This window comes from Prionailurus bengalensis, chromosome B1 (assembly GCF_016509475.1).
Source record: "Prionailurus bengalensis isolate Pbe53 chromosome B1, Fcat_Pben_1.1_paternal_pri, whole genome shotgun sequence".
Lineage (NCBI taxonomy): Eukaryota > Metazoa > Chordata > Mammalia > Carnivora > Felidae > Prionailurus > Prionailurus bengalensis.
This window is the reverse complement of record NC_057344.1, coordinates 20,621,787-20,641,179: the sequence shown is the minus strand read 5'-3', so window position 1 is coordinate 20,641,179 and position 19,393 is coordinate 20,621,787. Positions and strand designations below refer to the sequence as shown.

General features: G+C 38.9%; 1 protein-coding gene across 3 annotated transcripts in view; it reads right to left on the bottom strand.

The window, feature by feature from the left end:
- FGL1 (fibrinogen like 1) overlaps positions 1–19,393 on the bottom strand; it is a 55,049-nt gene that overhangs the window by 14,909 nt on the left and 20,747 nt on the right. The window contains exons 2-4 of one of the 3 annotated variants that reach the window (XM_043559937.1): positions 13,796–13,944; positions 2,989–3,068; positions 623–803 (exon numbers count right to left, since the gene is read on the bottom strand). In XM_043559937.1, coding sequence (XP_043415872.1) covers positions 623–803; positions 2,989–3,060 — 253 coding nt within the window. In that variant the 5' untranslated portion in view covers positions 3,061–3,068; positions 13,796–13,944. Of the gene's footprint in view, positions 1–622; positions 804–2,988; positions 3,069–4,665; positions 4,777–13,795; positions 13,945–19,393 lie in introns of those variants that run through there. The other 2 variants (XM_043559947.1, XM_043559928.1) reach the window with 2 other exon arrangements.

Here is a 19,393-nt window from a genome sequence, read left to right as displayed (position 1 = left end):
ACCCTAAGGCACATAAGGGACTCAGAAGGGAAAACTGTATAAATGTAACGAGAAATGCTACACAAAAACAAAACTGTAAAATTTTTCAGATATGTCATTGCACACCGTATGTAAACAATCTCTTGTCTTTGATCTCTCTTTAAACTACAGAAATTCTAAGATATTTAGCATTGACATTAAATATCCCCTCAGAGATAAGAGAGAGAAAAGGATAAAATTAAATTTATACCGGGGCGCCTGGGTGGCTCAGTAGGTTAAGCGTCGACTTCAGCTCAGGTCACGATCTCACAGTCTGTGAGTTCGAGCCCCACGTCGGGCTCTGTGCTGACAGCTCAGAGCCTAAAGCCTGCTTCAGATTCTGTGTCTCCCTCTCTCTCTGCCCCTTCCCCGCTCATGCTCTGTCTCTCTCTGTCTCAAATATAAATAAAAACATTTAAAAAAAATTTAAAAAATTATTTAAATTTATACCAAATTCACATTTGGTATAATGCTTCATGCTGCTTGTTATTAGAATAGGAAAAGCTCTTTAGCAAAACCTGAAGTGACCAAATAATGAGCACCACCATTGCACAGGGGTGTGAGTCATAAGTTACTGAAACACTTAAGAAAAATAGGTTCTGACCTGCATATTGCCTTTTGCCTCCAAGGTCAATGACAATATTCTCCTCTCCTTTATCGAGGAACTGGATTTCGTTCTCATGCAAAAGCCGGGTGATCTTGACCTGTTGCTGTTTGACCCGGGTCTCGAGCAGGTGCACCTGGGCTCTGAGTCGTGTTTGCTCCCGGAGACAGTTCTCTAGAGCCTGCAAAGGAATGTGAATCTCATTCTCACTGGGAAATAAATGCCTAACAAGTTGGACAAATTAGTGATTCAACTTTGTCCCCAGCTCCCATTTCAGAATATTATTCTAACCAGAACATGATATGAAACTGATGCTATTTGATACTATTTGTTATATGAAGAATATGTAATTATGACTATAGTAAAGTGCTTGAGCTAGAATTATATATTAATATGAATTAATCTGAATGACTACACAAAGAGCTTTAGACTCATCTTATTTTATCCTCATAATGATTCCAGGAGGGAGGAATTGGCTCCATCCTGGTGAGGAAACTTGCCCAGGAAGTTCCAGCAGGTAGGCGGGGTCAGGATTCAAATCGAGTTCGAGATCCCTGCTCTCAGTTTCTACATGACAAGAAAGCAAAAATGCTTTCTTGACAGCATCGTTGTGCATTGCTAGTGTGTCAGTCTCTAAAATAAACAGGGCTTTTGAATGACCTTTTGGTATTAATGTTTTAAAAATTTAATCGAATACTTATAATCTGATGACACGTGGTCACCTTTATAAGGGGATACTAATTTAGACCCTCATATCCCTGAGTGTGTCACCCATTTACCTGTGACTGGAAATTCTACTGAAGACACTTTAACTTTTGCTTTTTTGTTTTTCTTTCAATTATTTCAGACAGGGATGCGAGGAGCCTGAGTTTTCCAGTTAAGTCATTTATCTTCTCTAAAAGGGCAAAAACCTCAAGAATATTGCCCGTGCATGAATTAATCAGCTCCTTTCTAAACTGGCATCTAACTGAGAACGCTCCAAAGAGAAAGCAAATGTTGTGGGTGGCGGGGGGTGGTGGTGGTGGGGATTAATTGGGAAGGTGAGCTGCAGAGGTGGGTCTCCTGGAAGAGGTACCGAGGCCAAGAAGCTGCAATAAAGGCTCTTGGATACTCAAGGCTGGAAGAGTTACTAGAGGTATAGTGGGGAGAAAAGGACAAAAGACAATTTTTTTCCCCATTTTCCACTCTTACCTTGACATCTCCATTTGCAACTTATGTCATGATCTCCTGGCGAAGAGTGTAAATGTTTACTTTTGAGAAATTATGAATTTTCATGTGTAATTACCTTACACTACTACCTTTATACACGTTATTGCCTAAGACAGCCATCAGATATGTTTCCCAATTTACAATTGCCTCTCGGTTCCTAACTTTATGTACTGCCTTATGCCCTTCCGTAATTAGGAGGACCCACCATGTTCCAGGCACCCTGCTAGCTGGTCAGAATAGCACAGCTGGACACTCTATTTGGGACAAAGAGGTACATTCCCTTCCTAAGAAGGCCTATACTGGAAACACAGAGATTCAGCCTCAAAACTGGAAGTCACACAGCAAGAGTATGGAGAATTGTTGGTACAGGTCTTCTCCCAGTTTCAAGTCTAAGTCACTGAATGTCTCCTAGCTATTGCTCTAGGACCATTTCTTATTTGCTTGGGGTACTCTCTCCTCAACACTCCTTGATTTAGCCACTCTGAAATAATTATTTACTTAGCTCCCTGACTCCCACCAGTCTAAAAACTAAACAGCAAGAACACTGGATGGTATCTGGAATCCTGTGCTGCTTTCCGATAGGTGGAAATTGGTTGTGATATTGTTAAGTACAGTGCAGCGTGCAATTTAAAAGTACAAGGCAAGTATCTTCGATCTTCATGAGCCTACATACGTGGTCTTAGTGAGTTTATTTAACATTTAGGAGTTTTCTCTCTCCCAGAATGTCGAGTAAATGAATGTTTCCTCCCTTTTACTTATGAGTGGAGGAAGGCATGAGTTCATTGTAATTACTGTCAGATAATTTGTTTAGTTTATACTAACAGTGTTCAGTATTGGAAGGCTCAACTTTGGGAAAGCCACGGGTCAAATTTAATTACTATGGATAGTTTTAAACTTCTAACATTAACTACCCAAGTAACCCCAGTAACTCCAAAAAGATTTTACTTGTTTATGGCAAATACTGGTTTTGACTTTAAGAAAAAATTTGAAAGCACTTGGTAAGTGCCTATTACGTGGCAGGTGCTTCCACAAACCCTTTTCATTTTTCCCCCCTTAGTTAATTTTTTTTCAGTGACAAATTACTATAGGTTTTCTGCAAAATAAGAGAGAATCCAGGTCAAAGCAGGCATTCTAGAAACATCAGTAAATGAGCTTACCCAGCTCTTCCTGCCCATTACCAGAGCAGTGGTGACAAGCAGAAAACTGAACATCTTTGCCATTTTCTCCATCGAAACGACTGCAAGAACAAAAGAAATGTCATTAACTTATTTACTGTGAGTTTTTCATGAGGCCAGAGTTGCGTTCAGACCAGAGGCGATCCAGGATGCTGGTGCAACGCCGTCTCTAATCTGAGAGTCTTCAAGGAAATTCTCCTGGACTTCCCCATGCCTCCCTCACACAGAATGATGCTCTCTGTGACCTCAAATAGGATCGAACCTGTTCAACTTCAGTAACAGAGAAGGGGCGCCTGGATAGCTCCATTGGTTAAGCGTCCGATTTTGGCTCAGGTCATGATCTCATGGTTCATGGGTTTGAGCCCTGCATGGGGCTCTGTGCTGACAGCTCAGAGCCTGGAGCCTGCTTCAGATTCTGTGTTTCCCTCTCTCTGCCCGTTCCCGACTCAGGCTCTATCTCTCAAAAATAAATAAATATTAGAAGAAAAAAAGAAAGAAAGAAATAGAGAAGGGACTCTGACTCTCTTTGAGGGTCCTAATGTTAATGAGCCTCTTGTGCAGAAAAGGCATAGGCTCTGTAAACATGAGGGCCTGGGTCCATATTCTGGCTGAGTCACTTCCTCATTGTGGGACCCCAGGCAACCTACTAAAATGCTCCTGATTTGTAAAATGGAAATCATAATTTCTACCAGACAAGACTGGGGCAACTTTGACATAACATTTTTAGATACCCTGGCATAGGATACGTGCCTAATGAACAGTCACTTATTTTGTATATGGAAGACTGCTTGTATGTATTCAAAGAAGAAAGGGAAAAAATACAACTTAAAGAGGTGATATACATTGTTTTAGTTGATGTCTTAATGTACAGGCAAGCTACCAAGATAATAGAAAACTTTCAGCTCTGTTTCAAGTTGTAGAGGAAAACTCACTTTACCACTTCTTGAGATTATTTTTATACATTTTTTAATGTTTATTTATATTTGAGAGATAGAGACAGAGTGTGAATGGGGGAGGGGCAGAGAGAGAGGGGGGGGGTGGGGGGAGTCACAGAATCCGAAGCAGGCTCCAGGCTCTGAGCTGTCAGTGCAGAGTCGATGTGGGGCTCAATCTCACATACTGTGAGATCATCACCAGAGCCAAAAGCAAGAGTCGGACGGACACTTAGCCACCTGAGCCACTCAGGGGCCCCTAGAGCGTGAATTTTTAGACAGTGTGAAATTTGTGCATTACAGAGAGTAATAGTCTGCTAGATTGAATTGTATAATTTTACTTCTGGCTGACATTTGCTCTACTATGAATGTAGAAATGTGCTGTGTATTTTATAAGCATCTTCTTCAATTCTCAAATAACTCCATACGGCAAGTACCATTATCTCTGTCATACAAATGAATGGCTCAGAGAGGTTAAGTCGCTTCCCTAAGATCACACAGCCACTTTATGGAATATGCAGCAACTGAGCTGAGGGCTTTCCACCTTGACAGCTCAAGCCCTTAACCTGAACTCCACACAGCCTTCCTCGTTATCCACGTATGCCTGCAATACACAGGGAAGCAGGCTGCATGGACTAACGGGAGTCCCTCCCCCTTTGCCTTCTCCAGTTAACATCAGTCTCTCTCCTGAACATGGCTGTGATTTATTTGTTCCTGAGTCATGTACTTCTCCAAAGGAACGTTAGGTTAATCTGGAGGAGAGGGGGCAGCTAGCCTGAAGCAGAGGCAATCCAAGGGAATGGTAGTGTTTGCAAATGTTTATTCATTATCAGCTGTCTCTCTGCTCTGTTCTGTGCCGCATACTGTGAAAGAATAAACACAGCAGCCTCAGTGAGGCAACGTTTCATGCAAGAAATGAAAATACCTATTAAAAGGGAAATTAAGGACAATATAAATTAAGCATACGTGAAACTGTATGTAATTCAATATAAAAAAAAACTCTGAACTTTCCCAGACCACCCCTCAAGACAAAATTAATTACTTCCCTCTCTGTGACCCCCCCCCTACTATATTTACAGACCAAAATAGCATTTATCCACTCAGTAAACACTGTTTGCATGCCTGCTGTGTTCCAGGCACTGTGCCAAGTGATAGGATTATCATTTGGTCAGTTTTTCACATGTCTAGTTAGAAAAACTGCTTAGAATAAGATTTTTGAAGGCAAAAGCCCCACCTTGCTAATGGTTGTATACCCAGCATCTAACTTATTACTGAGATCCCTGTAAATTTGTAGTTGTCTCTGACAAAAATTTTCCCCAGGAAGGAAAAATCTTTCTCGGAGATGAAAATGTGCTTTCCTTGCTGTAAAACTAGTCTGTTTGCAGTGACAATACTTCCTCCTTCCTCCTCTATATTTATCCTGGTCAAGGGGAAAACAATGGGCTGAGTGTATTTTTGAAAGTAAATGTTAGGAAGGAGTTAGAGATTTTTGAGGCGCCTGCGTGGCTCAGTCATTTGAGCATCCAACTCTTGGTTTCAGCTCAGTTGTGATCCCAGGGTCATGGAATGGAGCCCCCATGTTGGGCTCCATGCTCGGCATGGAACCCGCTTAGATCCTCTCTTTCTCTCTGTCTGCCGCTCTCCCCCACTTGTGCTCTTTCTCTCTAAAATAAAAGAAAATAAATTAAAAAAAAAAAGGAGTTAGAGAGTTTTGGTTGGATTGAACACATGAATTTGTATTTCCTTTCCCACAAAACTCCGCTAGGAAAGGAGTAAAGAAAAATGGCAAAGACATGAATTGACAAGGTCGAAGAGAAAGGGGGCAGAGAAAACACCTGGCGTGCAATGTCATCATGTTTTAGGTTGTACAAAGCGTAAGGGGGAGCTGGCAGCGTTGCTAAAACTGAGGAACAAGCAGCAGCAGTGGGGACCGTCACAAATAGCAAGCTAAGCAGCCCTGCTGCGCCCTACCCCGGTGCAGGGCTGAAGGCACCAGCCAGCCTGGAAGGCAGGGTGGAGGTGATGGCCTGGCATTCACATCCTCACCTAAACCCTGAACAGTGCATGAATACTGCTTATCCCAACCCGCCAGACAACAGGATTTACTTTTTGTTGTTGTTGTTTTACTCTAAATCCAAGTGAGTTAACATATAGTGCAATAATGATTTCAGGAATAGAATTTAGTGATTCATCACCTACATATAATACCCAGTGCTTAACACAAGTGCCCTCCTTAATGCCTCTCACCCATTTAGCCCTTTCCCCCACTCAACACCCCACCAGCAACCCTCGATTTGTTCTCTGTATTTTAAGAGTCTCGTATGGTTTGTTGCCCTGTTTTTATATTTTTGCTTCCCTTCCTCTATGTTCATCTGTTGTGTTTCGTATATTCCACATGAGTGAAATCATATAATATTTACCTTTATCTGACTGACTTATTTCACCTAGCGTGATAACAGTCTAATTCCATCCAAGTTGCAAATAGCAAGATTTCATTCTTTTTCATCGTGGAGTAATACCCCATTGTATACATATACCACATCTTCTTTATCCATTCATCCATTGATGGATATTTGGGCTCTTTCCATACTTTGGTATTGTTGTTCGTGCTGCTATAAATATTGGGGGTGCATGTGCCCCTTTGAAACAGCACATTTGTATCCTTTGGATGAATACTAGTAGTGCAATTGCTGGGTCGTAGGCTAGTTCTATTTTTAATTTTTTTGAGGAACCTCCATACTGTTTTCCAGAACGGCTGCACCAATTTACGTTCCCACCAGCAATGCAAAAGGTTCCTCTTTCTCTGCATCCTCACCAACATCTGTTGTTGCCTGAGTTGTTAATGTTAGCCATTCTGACAGGTGTGAGGTGGTACCTCATGGTGGTTTTGATTTGTATTTCCCTGATGATGAGTGATGTGGAGCATCTTTTCATCTGTCAGCTATCTGGATGTCTTCTTTGGAAAAGTGTCTATTCATGTCTTCTGCCCATTTCTTCACTGGATTACTTGGTTTGGGGGTGTTGAGTTTGAGAAGTTCTTTATAGATTTTGGATACCAACCCCTTTTCTGATATGTCATTTGAAAATATCTTCTCCCATTCCGTTGGTTGCCTTTTAATTTTGCTGATTGTTTCCTTTGCAGTGCAGAAGCTTTTTATTTTTATGCGGTCCCAGTAGTTCATGTTTGCTTTTGTTTCCCTTGCCTTAGAAGTCATGTCTAGTAAAAAGTTGCTGTGGCCGAGGTCAAAGAGGTTGTTGCTTGCTTTCTCCTCTATGATTTTGATGGCTTCCTGCCTTATGTTTAGGTCTTTCATCCATTTTGAGTTTATTTTTGTGTATGGTGTAAGGAAATGGTCCAGGTTCATTATTCTGCATGGCACTGTCCAGTTTTCCCAACACCATCTGCTGAAGAGACTGTCTTTATTCCATTGGATATTCTTTTCTGCTTTGTCAAAGATAAGTTGGCCATACGTTTGTGGATCAGTTTCTGGGTTGTAGGTTCTGTTCCTTTGATCTCTGTGGCTGTTCTTCTGCCAGTACCATACTGAGCAAGACTCACTGTTCATTGAAGTTGAACCAGAGAGGCTCCAGGTAACATGACCACAGGCACAGTGGAGGTCAGGGGAGAGTAGTTTGTTCCACAGGTTGAGGCACCTCTCCATACACCACCAGGATCCATCTGTCCTGGCAGCCAGGCAGCCCTCTCTCTACTCCTCCCACTACTTTCCAGGCCAGAGACCATGAGATTTCTCTCCAGAGGAATGAACAGGCTCACAGAAAAGATCATCAGAGGCTAACGTAGGGTGATTCTCCAACAAAAGAGCCTTGTCCTCGGCTCATCATTCTCCAAAGAAGCCCACGGGTTGTCAAGCCTCATTCATGTACCCAGGAAAGGTACAGACACAATACTTTGCTTATTTCTTTCAAAGTAGTTCTCTCTGAAGGGAGGCATATATTAAGTTTCTTTCTATATCTGTATTTACTTAACAGTCTAAAGAGAAGCACTTGAATACCAAATGTTCCATATGATAACACTGGGCAGAAATCCATACAATGGCAATTAATTTACCCTGAAGATGTATAACTTGCCTGTTTTAACTTAACCCTATCATCTAACATTGTAAACAAAGTAAACATTGTGAATGAAGAAAGAAGTGCAGTGCTGAGTAAATTACAAGGCTAAATGGCCAAAGAAGTCAGACAAAACCCAAGAACATCTGTGATATCACTACAGAAAAGCTCTAATAAGCATTTGTAGATGCATTTTTTTTCAGTAGGTCATACTTTTATACATTAATAGAATATAATTTATAGCCATATTGTTGAGAAAAATTGATATATTATTCTGTTTGCCTAGTAACCATTTAATATTCAAGCATGTATTGGGTGCCTGCTTTATGCCAGGGGCTATGTACACTAAGCTCTTATATTTAGCTTATATTAAATATATTGAATTACATCTAAAATATTAGCTTATATTAAAATATACAGAAAATTAAGTTTAATAATGACGCTTAAAATTGTTCCCACTGTAAAGAAACACCCTCCGTCTGTTTCAGAAGTGAGAAGAGACTTGCCAAGAAAGAGAAGTATGAGCAAATTGAGACGATGAATAGGTTTGCTATCAATTAATATTTTCTAATTGATTAAAATCATCTTGGAATTACACTTTAAAAATTTTCCAGGTAACTTTTACAATTGCCATGAAAACCACGATCATTTTTTTTTTTTAAGAAGTCAACAGCACCTACACTAAAAAGCCTTAGTTACAATATAGTAGTGTCCTCAACTATGCATGCAGATACTGAGATATTTACAACGTAAGGAAAATTTTGGGTAGAAATGAATACCCTAACCAAGGGCAGGTGATGTTATAAACAAACACATTTTCATTCCCATCGAGGGGTAGTTTCATGTTTCTTTTGTATAGGAGTTCCTGGGAGAATCTGTCATTACCATTGGTCCATCTGTCAAGAGTCTGTTTGTTAAAAAAAAAAAAAAAAAAAAAGTCTGTAGAAGAACAAATTCTTACTGCAATTACAATAATTAAAATTTTTTTCTTACTGTTTATTTATTTTTGAGAATGAGAGAGAGAGAGACAGAGTGGAAGCTGAGGAGGGGCAGGGAGAGAGGGAGACACAGAATCCGAAGCAGGCTCTAGGCTCTGAGCTGTCAGCACGGAGCCCAACGCAGGGCTCAAACTCACGGACCGGACCATGAAATCATGACCTGAGCCGAAGTTGGACACTTAGTGGACTGAGTCATCCAGCTGCCCCATAATAATTTGCTTTAGATGTATCGTATATGTTTAGGTATGAAGATATTTCCAACTTTTGTTTTTAATTTAATTTTTTATTTTTTTAAATTTATATCCAAATTAGTTAGCATATAGTGCAACCATGATTTCAGGAGTAGATTCCTTAGTACCCCCTACCCATTTAGCCCATAACCCCTCCCACAACCCCTCCAGTAACCCTCAGTTTGTTCTCCATATTTAGGAGTCTCTTCTGTTTTGTCCCCCTCCCTGTTTTATATTATTTTTGTTTCCTTCCTTTATGTTCATGTGTTTTGTCTCTTAAAGTCCTCATATGAGTGAAGTCATATGATGTTTGTCTTTCTATGACTAATTTCACTTAGCATAATACCCTCCAGCTCCATCCACATAGTTGCAAATGGCAAGATTTAATTTTTTTTGATTGCCGAGTAATACTCCAATATATATATGAGATATACATCTTCTTTATCCATTCATCCATCGATGGACATTTGGGCTCTTTCCATACTTTGGCTATTGTTGATAGTGCTGCTATAAACATGGGGGTGCATGTGTCCCTTTGAAACGGCACACCTGTATCCCATGGATAAATGCCTAGTAGTGCAATTGCTAGGTCGTAGGGTAGTTCTATTTTTCGTTTTTTGAGAAACCTCCATACTGTTTTCCAGAGTGGCTGCACCAGCTTGCATTCCCATCCATCTTTCATATTAGGCATAGTAATCAAACACTGTTACAGTAAGATTTATTTTCTTAAAGATTTCCATGTCCATGGTATACTTTTGTTCATTTAAACATAATTATATGCAACTAAGTCCTAATAAAATATAACAATATCTAAAATATGTTTCTTGTTTTCCTCCATCAGAATGAAAGAAAAAAAATGGGATAAAACAAAGAGAAAGAATCTAATTACTTTCAATGACTCCTCTCCATAAATCATATTGGAAAACAGTATAGGTTGTCAATGTGTCTACTGTTGTCTGTAGTAAATTTCAATAATTATTTATAGTATTTCACTGGAAACAAGACTGATCTTTCCTAAGAAAAGCTGAGATGGTGAGTGGTGTTCTCTAAAGATCATCAGGAAGGAAAAGCTCTCTATAAAAGACTTGAGCTTGTCTTTGTTTATAAAATATATGTAGTATTTCCCTACTTTAATCAGAAACACTTCAAGGTCATTGTTTTCTGCTACATTGCCCAACTTCTACCTATCTTTTTGCAAAATAGAAGAGGCAATTATATTTAGACTTCAATACTATTGTTTATTCTCTCAGTTAACATATTGTTTAGCACTATGTAAAACTGTGATAAAACTGTGATTTTAAAATTCTAGTATTAAGAAAAAAATTGGGGCGCCTGGGTGGCGCGGTCGGTTAAGCCTCTGACTTCAGCCAGGTCACAATCTCGCGGTCCGTGAGTTCGAGCCCCGCGTCAGGCTCTGGGCTGATGGCTCAGAGCCTGGAGCCTGTTTCCGATTCTGTGTCTCCCTCTCTCTCTGCCCCTCCCCCGTTCATGCTCTGTCTCTCTCTGTCCCAAAAATAAATAAAAAAAAAAAAAGTTGAAAAAAAAATTAAAAAAAAAAAAAAAAGAAAAAAATTAAAAGTTCACACTGTAAAAAACAGATATAATTGAAAGCAGGCATATGGACAGTTATTTGTACAACAATGTTTATAACAGCATTATTCACAACAGCCAAAAGATGGTGTGAACAATCCAAATGTCCATCCACAGATGAATGGGTAATCAGAATGAGATAACATACACAATATTAACCTTGAGCACCTTATGACAAGTGAAATAAACCAGACACAAAAGGACAAATGTTGTATGGTTCCCTCATGGGAAGTACCTAGAATGGTCAGATTCATAGAGATGTGTTATGTGTATTAATTTGAAATATATGAAATTGCCATTGTTGTAGGTCAAAAATATTCAAACGTATACCATTTTTGTTACAGTTCAACCTAATGTATTAAGAAAGGAACAGCTAGACACTAAGGAAATTGAAATTATATATTCAGATATAATGAAATATTATACATATGTTTATAGCCTGTCCCCTCCCCCTCCCAACTGCTATCTACAATGTAAGTGCCATGAAATAGAGAACTTGATCTTGTTTGTTTCTGCTATATCCCAGTGCTGGGTAGATAGGTACTGAATTAGTTTTGTAGGGCTGCTGGGGCAAATTATCATATAGCTGGTGGCTTAAAGCAACAGAAGTTTATTCTGTCACATTTCTGGAGGGTACAGGTGTGAAATTAAAGTGTCAATATGGCCATGCTTCCTCTGAAAGTCTTGAGGAAAGAGTGCTTCCTTGCCTCTTCTAGCTTCTGGTGGTTGCCAGAAATCCTTGGCATTCCTTGACTTGTAGTAGCAACACTCACCTCTGCTTCCACTTTCACATGGCTGTCTTCCCTCTGTGTGTCCCTGTATCTAAATTTCCCTCTCCACATAGGGACACCAGCCCATTGGATTAGGGCTCATCCTAATCCAATATGACCTTGTTCCAACTTTTTTCATCTACAAAGACCCTATTACATTCACAGGTAATGGGAGTTAGGACTGAACATATCCCTTGGTGGGACACAATTCAACTCAGTTCAGGTATTCAACAAAATATTTGTTGAATCAATAGAAGGAGAGTTATGAACTGAAGTTAGAATTTTAGAACTTCCCAGCGTCTATTATTGTAATCTTACAGTTTCTTATTAGACACCAAATTCTTCTTGTTTGTTGAATTGGTTAGCTGTCCCTATCAGATTCCCTCTGCTGTCTCCTGTCTTTTAGTGGTGATTAGGAACGTTTCATAATGTTCTTTGGCTTTTGTAAAGTTTGTTTGATTTGCAAATATGACATTGGGGTGTGTGCTAGCTTATATTGTTTTAAAAAGAGATATTTGAATTTATAAAATCCCAAGAAAAAATAAATAACTGAAAACTTAAAGCTTGATGTTTTTAAAATTTGACTATCTTAATAGGCTAAAGCTACTATCGTACCTATCTCATAACAAGTTATTAGTTTGACTCATATTTTTCAATTGGTAATAAATATCAGGCAGAATTACAACAGCTATGCTGCTATTTTCTTTAAAACCTCAATTGTACCTTTACGGTTATTTATCACTTAAGTTTTAAACTTGTCATAAAGTTCAAGTTTTAAAAAGTAAACAAGTACCCTTCCACATGATGGAAATTTCTGTAATCATTTGCAGAGTCATAAATATGTAAAGGTTGTGTTTTTTTTTTGTTTTTTTTTTTTTGAGAGAGAGAGAGAGAGAAAGAGAGGGCACACACACGTGCAAGCAGGGGAGAGGCCAAGGGAGAGAGAGAGAAAATACCAAGCAGGCTCCACACCCAGTGCAAAGCCCAATGCAGGGCTCGATCCCACGAACTGGGATCATAACCTGAACCAAAATCAAGAGTCAAACGCTGAACTGACTGGTGCCCCAAACATATTTTTTAAAGTCGTTATATTAATTTGATCATATTTAGAATAATTCAATATGCCAAGTCATCTAAAATTCCTCAGTGCCCTCGCTGTAATAGTAAACATATTCCACAATGTTGAAGAAATGGTTAGGTATTAGGTATTTCAAATGCTTTGGAGGTCCGGTCTCTATAATTCATAGAGTAAACCATTATTATTTTACAAATCTGGCTTAAGATAAAGTTGTATCAGATTATTTAATTCCTCACTGTACATTTGGATTTCTTTTATCTGTTTGCTTTGGGCTATTTCAAAACTTTAAAGTTTTATAAAACTAAAATAGTTATCAAATGGCTCTTCTTTGACATACTGTGTTATTTGATATAAATTATTCTAAATCTCTAAAGCCCAATTTCTTCCCCACTAAAATTTTTTTTAAGTTAGTTGACAGTGGATTAAATTTAAAAGCAAAAATGTTAAGTTTGGAACTGAAAAGTTATACAGCTGGTACATAACTTTTATAAACAAAATTATGAAACAAAAGTGCATATTAATGTATTTTTTTTTAATGAAAGGATACAAGATAAAAGAAATAAAAAGAAGAAAGAGCTATTGAAGGAAGCATGGTTAGTAAGCTAGCATTCACAAATGCACTGCACCCTTAATGGAAGACAGTTACTTAAAAATTCAGCCATAAACACAGACTTAGAGACTCCTTTAGGCTATTTTTTTTTCCTTTTTCTGAAAATGGAACATAACAATATCTTTGTTATTTACCTTAAGAATTACTCTCAGTAAAAACCTTAGAAAGCTAAATAAGTTAGATTCCCAAAAGGTAGAAATAAAGGCATTTCTGAAGATTTTACTTCTGAAATGGAAATTGTAACATAACCTATTTTCTTTTCCATCTTGCATATTAAAAACTGCAAATTCTATTATTTACATCAAAGTCCCATCCAATTCATTCAAAATGTGCTGGGAATGGAAAGGAGATATAATCCTAAATTTATTTTCCAAGTTGCAAAGGTAGGCTTCTCTCTAGTTAACCTGGCCTAAGAGCCCACGGTTGTTTCTTGAGTTATGCTTAATATCATACCTATGAAGTCAATTAGCATTATTACAATTATGTCAAAAATACAGAGATGTTAAATACCTTGCCTGAAGTCAAAAATGAGTCAGAGACACAGCTCAGTCTAGATCCAGCCACTCTGCCTCCCAGGATCCTCTAACTGCATTCAGATTTTGTAATTGCTTCTCTGTTATTTGATTAGAAATAGGGACAATGTTGATTCTGGCTTTACTCTGGAAACAAATATATGAGGAAATCAGTTTAACTGGAAGGAAAGCTAAAAAAGTAGATTCAATGACAAATTGCAGTATTCTGATCTTTTCCTTTTTTTCTCCTATTAGTAAGAATTTTTATGAAAGAGCTAATAATAGATCATTAGGAAAATACATCTCTGGTTTTGTTTTTTTTTCCAGCTCTTATTTTTGTGCTCATCCACAGAATTTTTGTACTTGAACTTTGATAATGCTCAGCTGTAGATGAAGGAAAACCAAAGTTCAGTTGAAGCTTTGCTTTATAGTACTAATGATAAAAAAGTTTTACCTATAAAGGTATGGATTAAAATGTCATTTCAACTACAATATGGAGAGAAGCCCAATTTCTCTTAGTTATAAAAAATGTGGCAAGCTAATCATTGCCAAGATGAAATAGTCAGTTTAGTTAATCTGTAAGAAAAGCAAAATTCTCGGGGTGCCTGGGTGGCTCAGTCAGTTAAGTGTCTGACTTTAGCTCAGGTCATGATCTCAAAGTTTGTAGGTTTGAGCCCCACATTGGGCTCTGTGCTGACAGCTCAGAGCTTGAAGCCTGCTTTGGATTCTGTCTCCCTCTCTCTGCCCCGCCTCCACTAGTACTGTGTGTGTCTCTCTCTCTCAAAAATAAATAAACATTAAAAAAAATTTCCTTAATTAGAAAAAAAAATTCCCTGAGGAGAAAAATTGTGAAATTTATCTGGAAACATCAGTTAAAATCTGAACAAGTTGTTCCTGTTGTTTTAAACTCTAGAGGAGTTTTGAACGTGTAACAGGCAACTTGTGAGCTCCCCTGGTTGAGTAATGGTTTCAGATTGGAAATCCAGGTTCATCATTTCTTTCTTCATTCTGATGTAACTCAAGCTGTTGTTTGCTATTTGTTCTGTGATCCCTATTTATTAACTCAGATTCCAGTAAAATGCGGAAGTTGTGTTTTCTTTCTGTTCTTGGTTGTTTTCTAACGTCAAGTTTTACCAACGTTTAACCTGTCCTTTGAACATTTTCCTGTCATTCACTCAGAAATTCTAAGCTTATCTAGAAAAAGCTAATCCTGATGACTCACTGGAAAGAAAACCAGTTAGGTTGAAGTTGAGGGGGCTTTGGCATGGGGCTTATTTCGAGCTGAAGACAGTCAAGCCCAACAGACTCTAGAAGAGCTGTTTGCCTTCCCTTTTATTGCTTAAAAGAACTTAAATAGAGAATCTGTACCAGGAAGGAGTTACTACCAAAGATAACCTTTTATCAGAAAGACACTGGCAAACATTTGTTTACCAAACATTTGCTCCACTCATCTTCCTGTGACTTTTTCTTCTTCCCTTGTAAAGCCCCAAACCTCTACCAGAGTCTCCTTAGCTCATCCTGGCATATGAGCTTCAACTGTCTGACTGCCTTTTGAGTCTCTGTCTTTGGGACTTTCATAAGCACAAAATTTGTTCCTGTCCTATTAATCTGTCTTATGTTAATTTAATTATTAGACTAGTCAAAGAACATGGAGGGGAAGAAGGGAAAAGTTTTCCCTCCTGATGAAGTGATGTATGCCCACAGAAGTGGAGGTTATACATTCATAATTGTAGAGAATTCAAGTTGCTGACATTAAATGTTAAAAGCAAAAGTATGGGGATTATTTGGCTGATTTGATAATTACCTCAATGGTAAAAGAAATATTTTGAAATGCAAACCTATTTTTTCCTTCTTGTATTCCTTTTGCCTTCTCCCCAGCCAGGCATTTAATTAACCTTGTGCTCCCTTCTTCAGAAGCGGGAATAACCATGACAATGAGTCTCACTTATGTGCCAGACATGGTAAATATATCATGTGGCTGAATGCAGCCACAACAGTCCTATGAGCAGACATTGTTACTATCTCCATTTGACAAATGAAGAAACCGAGGCACAAAGGCTTAAGTAATTTGCCCAAGATAACATAAGTAGCACAAGGTAGAGCCAGGATTCAAAGTCAGTTGCGCTGAGAATCTGTGCTCTTCACCATTAAAGACGGATACTGCTGTCTTCTGAAGACTTGGCCAGATTCATTGCCTTGGGAAAAACCTGGAAAAAGCGAATTAGACACTAAGGACAGAATCTGGGGATAATGTTGTGTGAAAGCATGCCAGACACTGAGTTTGCTAGGGGCAACATTATTCCTTTCATACACAGATGCATTGCTAGAACATGCAGGAAGAAATGTCAATAGGAAAGGTCAAATCGGTGACCTTGCACAACTGTACCAAAGTTATAAAATGAGAATGAGACCTGAGATCGTTAGCTGATAGAAGTGTGAGAAAATCATTTAAGAGGAGTGGGAAGGGGCGCCTGGGTGGCTCAGTCAGTTGAGCGGCCGACTTTGGCTCAGGTCATGATCTCACGGTCCGTGAGTTCAAGCCCCGTGTCGGGCTCTGTGCTGACAGCTCGGAGCCTGGAGCCTGTTTCAGATTCCGTGTCTCCCTCTCTCTGACCCTCCCTCGTTCATGCTCTGTCTCTCTCTGTCTCAAAAATAAATAAATGTTAAAAAAAAATTAAAAAAAAAAAAAAAGAGGAGTGGGTTACATTCAGCATTGGAGGAGACAGACCAGAAACAGAAGTATTGGGACGCACACTTTCAGGCACAATCCTTAATGCAGCTTCACTGAAAGATAGTGAGGTTATTAAGGCTTACATCGTAGGGGCGCCTGGGTGGCGCAGTTGGTTAAGCGTCCGACTTCAGCCAGGTCACGATCTCGCGGTCCGTGAGTTCGAGCCCCGCATCAGGCTCTGGGCTGATGGCTCAGAGCCTGGAGCCTGTTTCCGATTCTGTGTCTCCCTCTCTCTCTGCCCCTCCCCCGTTCATGCTCTGTCTCTCTCTGTCCCAAAAATAAATAAACGTTGAAAAAAAAAAATTAAAAAAAAAAAAAAAGGCTTACATCGTAAATGAGCTTATCTAGAAGTTGGATTTTATGCATTTACCCTAATGCTTCTCGGCAACTAACTTATGCTCAGCAGTTTCTCAAGAGGTATATAAAACAGAAAAGCTAACACATTAATTTAGAAAAAGAGACTTGCTTAGTAAGATCATCTATTCAGTTATTTGCACGGAAAATTCCTCATGGGTGGGCAGAATCACTCTGGAGAGCAAGTCAAAACCATTTTGGATACATAAAGAACATGAATAAAGGGCATTGGATAGGCTTTTTTGTTTTTCAAAGTAAAGTAATTAGATAGACTTTTCTTCTGTGGCCTGAGAATATTTCCACTGGACAACAGGTATAGTTGTACCAAGATCAGGTCGCTCTGGCTCCTGGACAGAATTGGATGAGCACCGACAAGTTCTCTCCTTCTCCTTTCGGAAGATCTTATTCAGAGAACTCTCAATTCATACATCAGTTATAGCATGATTGTCATCCAACCCCTCTGGACCCTGGATTGTGTCTGCTGGATTGGACACGTGCCCATTATCTGATATCTGACCCAGTCCCAGTGGGAAGGTTTAATTCCAGCTCTCCCCATCTCCAGGCAGCTCAAGCCTCTAGCAGCAAACATGTCTGTTCTCAGCCCCATTATGAACTAGACTCAGACAACTGATCTTACATTCCTTAGCATATGCAACCAGCCTATTATTTCTGATGGTTATATTTTCCAACCTTAACTCCCAATTCAGGGACATGCACCCTTTATAAGACTTTTAAAATCCTGAGTACAATGATCACATTTTAAACTCAAAATGTGCCTTTTACTGAAATATTTAGAAATGGAGCATATTGTATCAAGCAAAGAGGTCACCAAGAACTATCTTCATTCAGGCAACTAACAGAGCCTTCTCAGGGGGAAGTAATGAAACTCCTTCCTAAAATGTTGGTTTGGATATTATCTCAGGCAGAGTTCTCAAAGAATGCAAAACTTGTTCTCACATAGCATAGGTCTGAGAAATTTCTATAGAAAAGCATATTATTATGTTTTAATTATTTTTAAATGTTTTCTTTACTTTTGAGATAGAGTGCGAGCAGGGGAGGGGCAGAGAGAGAGGGTGACATAGAATCTGAAGTAGGCTCCAGGCTGAGCTGATGGCTCAGATAGCTGAGAGGGGCTCAAAACCATGAACCGTGAGATCATGACCTGAGCCAAAGGTGGAAGCTTAACCGACCAAACCACCCAGATGCCCCCCAAAGCATTTTAAAATTAGTAAAACTAAACCAATATTATAGAGAATCACCCTATTTCTATAGTCTACGTAACTAGTTAAAACTTAAATTAATAGATGCTAAGTAAATAGCTCCTGAATTAATTAATCCATGCCATGACATATGAATGATATAGTCAGTGAGTGAAAACAATTTACTGAAAATTGCAAGAACTGCATTGATATTCAGGCTCTGTCGTGGCTCTCTGAACCTCAACTTTCTCATCTGTAAAATAAAGCTATTAGATCAGCTAGTCCCCTTTGAAATTCCACTTTGAAATCCACTCCCACTTTGAAATTCTTCTCTTTCGATCATTTGTTATAATCTACAAGGATCCTCCCTAGAGCATAATGAGGATTAAAGTTTTATATCAAAGTTAAGAGAGTTCACAGATAACTAGGCAACATGGATAAATGTATGTAATGAATGAGTCAGCTAGGTTGTGTAAATGTATGCAATGGATGAGTCAACTTGGATACAGAGTCCTATGAAATGAGGAACCCCTTCACAGCTCCTCTGCTGCTCTAGGCAGGCAAGGACAAAGCTGTTGTAATTATCTCGTTGGAAAACCCATATTATTATTTTATTTAATAAAACTGTTTGAGATGTTTTAAATTGACACATAACACTATATAAGGGAAAACCCATATTATTATGTAAAAAAAAAAAAAAAATTGTTGCTCTGTTCCTGGCCAACGGCTAATGTTCTGGGACCATGGTGGTGTCTTGAAATGCTGCTCTTGCCACCAGGGAGATTTCAAAATGGATGCAGTGGTTGTGGGGAAAAACTACTTTCCCTTTCCCTAATCTAACCTAGACCCGGACATAAGCCCCTTTCTGAAACCCCAACACAAGCTTTTCAAAGGCTGTGATGTTTGCAAAACAGTTCTGAAACTTGGGGATAATGGAAGGAAATTACAAGGCAGAGAAGGAAAATGTAAACAGGTATATTAACTGTGAGTATTCTCTTCTCCACAGAGATACCCCATGAGCTTTCTCTCATTTAATCCATGGACCCAAACTGCTGCCATGTTGACGGGGCTATATAACCTCCCATGTGCAGAAGTATCCTTGACTATGTCCTACCCCTAACTCTTCTCTTGCTTCATAGGAAGGGGAAAAATTCTATCTTCCCAGACAATCAAGTCATAAGCATTAGTGATACAGCTATAATCACAGTGAAGAAAACCATTTGTAGGATTATGTAGAGAAATTTTTCTTTTTACATCAACAGTTTCCCTTTCAGAATATAATATGGGCTATACTTTGTATAATAAAAGCTCA